The 5000-nt window shown below is 43.9% G+C and overlaps 1 protein-coding gene across 2 annotated transcripts in view; it reads left to right on the top strand.

Annotated features, from left to right (window-relative positions):
• Window positions 1-5000, top strand: part of LOC143282203 (neural cell adhesion molecule 2-like) — a 435261-nt gene that overhangs the window by 306638 nt on the left and 123623 nt on the right. For both annotated transcript variants that reach the window (XM_076587794.1, XM_076587793.1), the window contains exon 3: window positions 4793-4932. In XM_076587794.1, the coding sequence (XP_076443909.1) occupies window positions 4793-4932 (140 nt within the window). The remainder of the gene's footprint in view (window positions 1-4792; window positions 4933-5000) is intronic.

Here is a 5000-nt window from a genome sequence, read left to right as displayed (position 1 = left end):
ACTCCCGAAACGCAGCAGATGCTGAACAGAAAAAAAAAGTCTTGCATTATTTTTAGAGTAAATAAAAGAGGAAATCACGACTTGCACGTATTGGAATGTCTTGGAAAACATCACACAGTGGAGACGTAGAGGAGACGGGGGATTGAATATTTATTTTGCTTTCAAACTTAATGTGCTGCAGACTATGTTCCATTTTGAAGAAATATTCCTGTATATATTATGTGTCATCTGTGTATAACGGTGTATTATTGAACGGGGGTTTAAGTGTTTTGTTGCCCATAAAATAATCTGAGAATTTAGAGATATATTTTCCTGTAACTTCTTATTTTGTTTTTGTTTTTTTTAAATCAAAAATGGACTCTTTTGGTTCCAGCATGATATTTCTTTGAAATACGACACCAGTCTAGTTTGCTTTTACCAGGTTACTGGGATGGGGGGGAGAAGAGGGAAGACATCAGGAAAGGAAAAACACTTCATCCATCCACTTCCTCCTGCAGTCCGTACTCTCAGAAGATGTTTGTGTATGTTTACATTGGTAACAACACTGTTTAAGCAATTTTCTACTTCCTCTTTCTTCTTTTATCTCTATATAATGAAAGCAAACCCTCCCCAAAGCGCCCGGGAGAACCCGGAAATTTGTGCAAACTCTCTTTGCATAACGAGCCAATCAGGGCCGTGGAAATAGGCGCTAACACGTGCCAAGGGCATACGGAGCTATATTATGCAGTCGTGCTGTGTCTGGTTCCCGGATTCCGTGGTTGGCCCACTTTGCACACGTACACCCCATATTGTGCGCAAGATGTAATGGACTGGCAGTTTGAACAAACCCAAAGTTTCCTTTGCAGTAAGCAAGCTGTGCCAAACAGGAAACCTGTTCCCGATTACACGCGTAGCTGATTGTTTTGCCAGTGTTCAGCCATTCGGGGAGAGGAATTTATTTTTTTCTTATTATGGACACTGCTTCCACGTTGCAAATTTTAGTATCCATGTTGAAATACATTGCACTTAAACATCATCACCACAACAACCGTTCCAACTCATGACCATCGCCTAATTTCAACTTACGACACATTGGCAATTGGATTAGGATAACAACTTGCTAGTGTTTTTCTAACAAATATGAAAAGCACGTAAGATGAACACTGAATGGCACATTAACATCCCACCTCGATTCTCAGCGCATATTACACCTCCATGGCTCATAAGGAACACACGGATTACAACAGACACCAGGGTAATGTGTCTTTTGCGCGCTGATAGAATGGACTGTTTTTCAGTACCTGTGTTGCAGATGTTAGCGCCGTACATCGAATCTTGTTCTGACTGTCCAGGACAAGGGTCACTGACAGCAACCAAACTTGGTGATTTTAATAACATGTTTTAATGAAATAAGAAAGAAAAGAAAAAAAACAAAGGGAAAAAATCGCGTGTGAGTTGGAAAGCGTATTCGTATTTTGGGGTCTTGGATTTATCAAGATTAGCAATAAGGAGAATCTCCCCCCCTCTCTCTCTCTCTTCTCTCTCTCTCTCTCTCTCTGTGTGTGTGTGTGTGTGTGTGTGTGTGTGTGTGTTCTGCTTCTAAAAGTGCCGACTGGCATTTTACCTCGTGGTATCTTAAACCCAAGTTCTAGACCTCTTGGCATTTTCTTTCTTTTAGTAAATCAGATTGAACTCTCTCTCTCTCTCTCTCTCTCTCTCTCTCTCTCTCTCTCTCTCTCCTCTCTCTCTCTCTCTCTTCTCTCCTCTCTCTCTCTCTCTCTCTCTCTCTCTCTCTCTTCTCTCTGCCTTTTTGTGGGTGTGGGGGTATGTATGGCATTGGGAGGAGGTGGGTGATCAATACAAACACTGAAACACTGAATGCAGTCGACAGTCACGCTCTGTTCTCAGAAACCTCAAGGCCTGACCAGTGTGTTGGGTCGATGCGGAGTTCAGGCGCATGCTCCTTTTAAAAAAAAAAAGTTAAGCGTGTGTGATATTGCATTTGTGGGTTAGTCCGCACGCTTACACGTCACGTCTCATTCCTTAAAACTGAAACTGAAATTAAACGCGAGACGTAATTTCCTTTCCCGTTCGATTTATTTTTCTTAACCTAAAAGAATGTGTTCCCCGAACTAAAAACATGATAACGTTAGGCAATTGTAGTACTTAACCACTGTGCAGACAGAGACAAACAGGGGGACGTAAGGGATAGATGAAACTGCTCACTGCTGAGTGACTGACGTGCTCAGTGACTGACGTGGACTGCTGAGTGACTGACGTGGACTGCTGAGTGACGGACGTGGACTGCTGAGTGACTGACGTGCTCAGTGACTGACGTGGACTGCTGAGTGACTGAAGTGGACTGCTCAGTGACTGGCGTGGACTGCTCAGTGACTGACGTGGACAGCTCAGTGACTGACGTGGACTGCTGAGTGACTGACGTGGACTGCTCAGTGACTGACGTGGACAGCTCAGTGACTGACGTGGACTGCTGAGTGACTGACGTGGACTGCTCAGTGACTGACGTGGACTGCTCAGTGACTGACGTGGACTGCTCAGTGACTGACGTGGAGACACAGGGAGTGCAGGCAAAAGGATGGAAGCGAACCAACAAAAGATTCACGCCAGGCTAAAAGCTCTGTCGGGGTCGGATGACGCTGTCTCAAGGATACACCTGACTTGTAATCACAGGTGTCGGCGGCTTCCTGTATTATCCACTGCGTGCGCCGGTCGGGGGAAGGGGTAGGGGTTGGGGTGGGAAACGGTGGGGGCTTGGGAGGATTCACTTCCTTCGTGGCGGTTTCTTCGGCCGTTGCGTGAGGAAAGGCGATGGTGAGCAGATGGTGATGCCATTAGATAATTGGCTGTGCGACACTGGTTTTGATCACAAGGCTGATGAAGAGTTTCTGGCTTGGCTTTGAGGAGTTCCTTTACTCTTTTCTTTCTTCCAAGACCTCTGCTGGAATGTTGACTGAGTTTGGCTGACCATCATTCCATGTTAGCTCTCTGTTGTTGTTGATGGAAGTAGAGTGTGGATAGTGATTTTGGCATTTGGATATCGGATCCCACGTTAGAGAGTGAGGCAAAAAACGAGATGGAGAGAGAAAGAGAGAGAGAGAGATGCAGGGAGGGTGATGCAATCAATCTTTAAGTCTTCCCATCCCGCATCTGTTTCTGTCTCTGTCTCTCTCTGTATCTGCATTTCCGTTTCTCTGTCTGTCTGTCTGTCTGTCTGTCTGTCTGTCTGTCTCTCTCTCTCTCTCTCTCTCTCTCTCTCTCTCTCTTCATCTTTCTATCTTTTATCTATAATATCTATCTTACACACACACACACACACACATATATATATAATTATATAGATAGATAGATATTTGTGTGTGTGTGTGTACACATATATATATATATTATATATATATATATATATATATATATATGTGTGTGTGTGTGTGTGTGTGTGTGTGTGTGTGTGTGTGTGTGTGTCTTGAGCATGAATACTAATAATTTTTCTTTCCTTCATCGTATCTGCAATCAAACTTACAAACTTTTTTTTTACTCTTGTTTTTTGCCTTTGTTAAGGATGACACCAATACAACAGACACAATGTTATCAGATCCAAGACACTCACTGCATCCCCAAAACAGACCCTTGACTTTTACGAAGTTGTTGGCCTGAAACTAAACCACAGATCCTGAACAGAGGTGTCAGTAGAAAAAGTACAAATGGAGAGAGGTAGAGGCATGCAACGGAAGAATCGGGGTGGCACAACAACCGAAGAGAGAAGACCCACGCAAGGCAAAGCTCTGTCGGGGTCGGATGACGCTGTCTCAAGGATGTACCCGATTGGTAATCAAAGATGTCGGCCATTTCCTGTATCGCACGCTGCGCATGCTCCGTGCCCCCTGGAGAACGCATCACTTCCGACGTGGCGTTTTTTGTTGCGTGAGGAAAGGCGGTGGTGAGCAGGTGATGACGCCATTAGATAATTGGCTGTGGGACACTGGCTTTGATCACAAAGCTGATGGAGACTTTCTGGCTTGGGGAGTTTGCTGTGCTCCTTTCTTTCCAGAACATCGTTGGAATGTCTTATAGGGTTGGTAAACCGCTAAGCCGTATTTATTCACTGATGGTGACACTAGTGTTGTGTGGATACTGACACCCCCTGTTTAGGGCCAGCTACTTAGGAAAAAAAACACAGAACCTTTGAACCAATGTGGCTGGGTTTGTTTTTGTTTTTTTCTTTACACTAAAAAGTAAACCAATGTTTCTTTCTTTTTTTTCTTTTACATTGATATTGACCAGATTGCTTTTATACTTGCCAACAAATCAATATTGACATTTTCCAGTTAGACGGTGAAACAAGGAAACAAATTATAAACATGAAAAGAGATAAATGAATGAATGAACAATGGTCAATGAGTAAAAATAGTATTGGTGATATTTCTATCGCCATTCGCTTTGCATTTATTCAAAACTTGACTCTTTTTTCTTTTCTTTTTTTTCTATTTTTTTTCCCCTTAAATCTTTGAAGTCTTTGCGTTTCGTTTTCTGTTTTCCGAGAGTGTTGGCTTTTTTCAGTTGACCCATCATCTGCACCGTTTCAATGGCATTCCTCCCACGCCGCTCATTTAGATACCTCCATACACGGCCACACCCGGGTTCATCCGTCACAGTTCAGCGTCGGCAGTCCGCAGGGAACCATCGATGTTAGGCTGCAAGGAGGCTTTCTTTCTTTATATATATTGTTTGTTGAGTCATTACGAGTAATTGATTAGTTAATTAGTTGACTGATGAACTGAATCTGCATGTGTTGCAGTGGAGGCGCAGAGGCGAAGTGAGAAGTCGACTGAAGAGCGTCCCCAACCCAGCTTTCTGGACACCCCGCGTAACTTCACATACCAGGAGGGGCAGCTGGCGCGTTTGGAGTGCTCTCTGCAAAACCTGGGTACCAAAAAGGTCAGTGGTGCTTGCCCTGTCCGTCGTTTTGTTGTTGTTTGTCCAGTATTCCTGTTGCTGTTACTCTT

The sequence above is a fragment of the Babylonia areolata genome, chromosome 5, assembly GCF_041734735.1.
Source record: "Babylonia areolata isolate BAREFJ2019XMU chromosome 5, ASM4173473v1, whole genome shotgun sequence".
Lineage (NCBI taxonomy): Eukaryota > Metazoa > Mollusca > Gastropoda > Neogastropoda > Buccinidae > Babylonia > Babylonia areolata.
The sequence above is the reverse complement of the archived record's forward strand: the minus strand, read 5'-3'. Positions and strand labels throughout refer to the sequence as shown.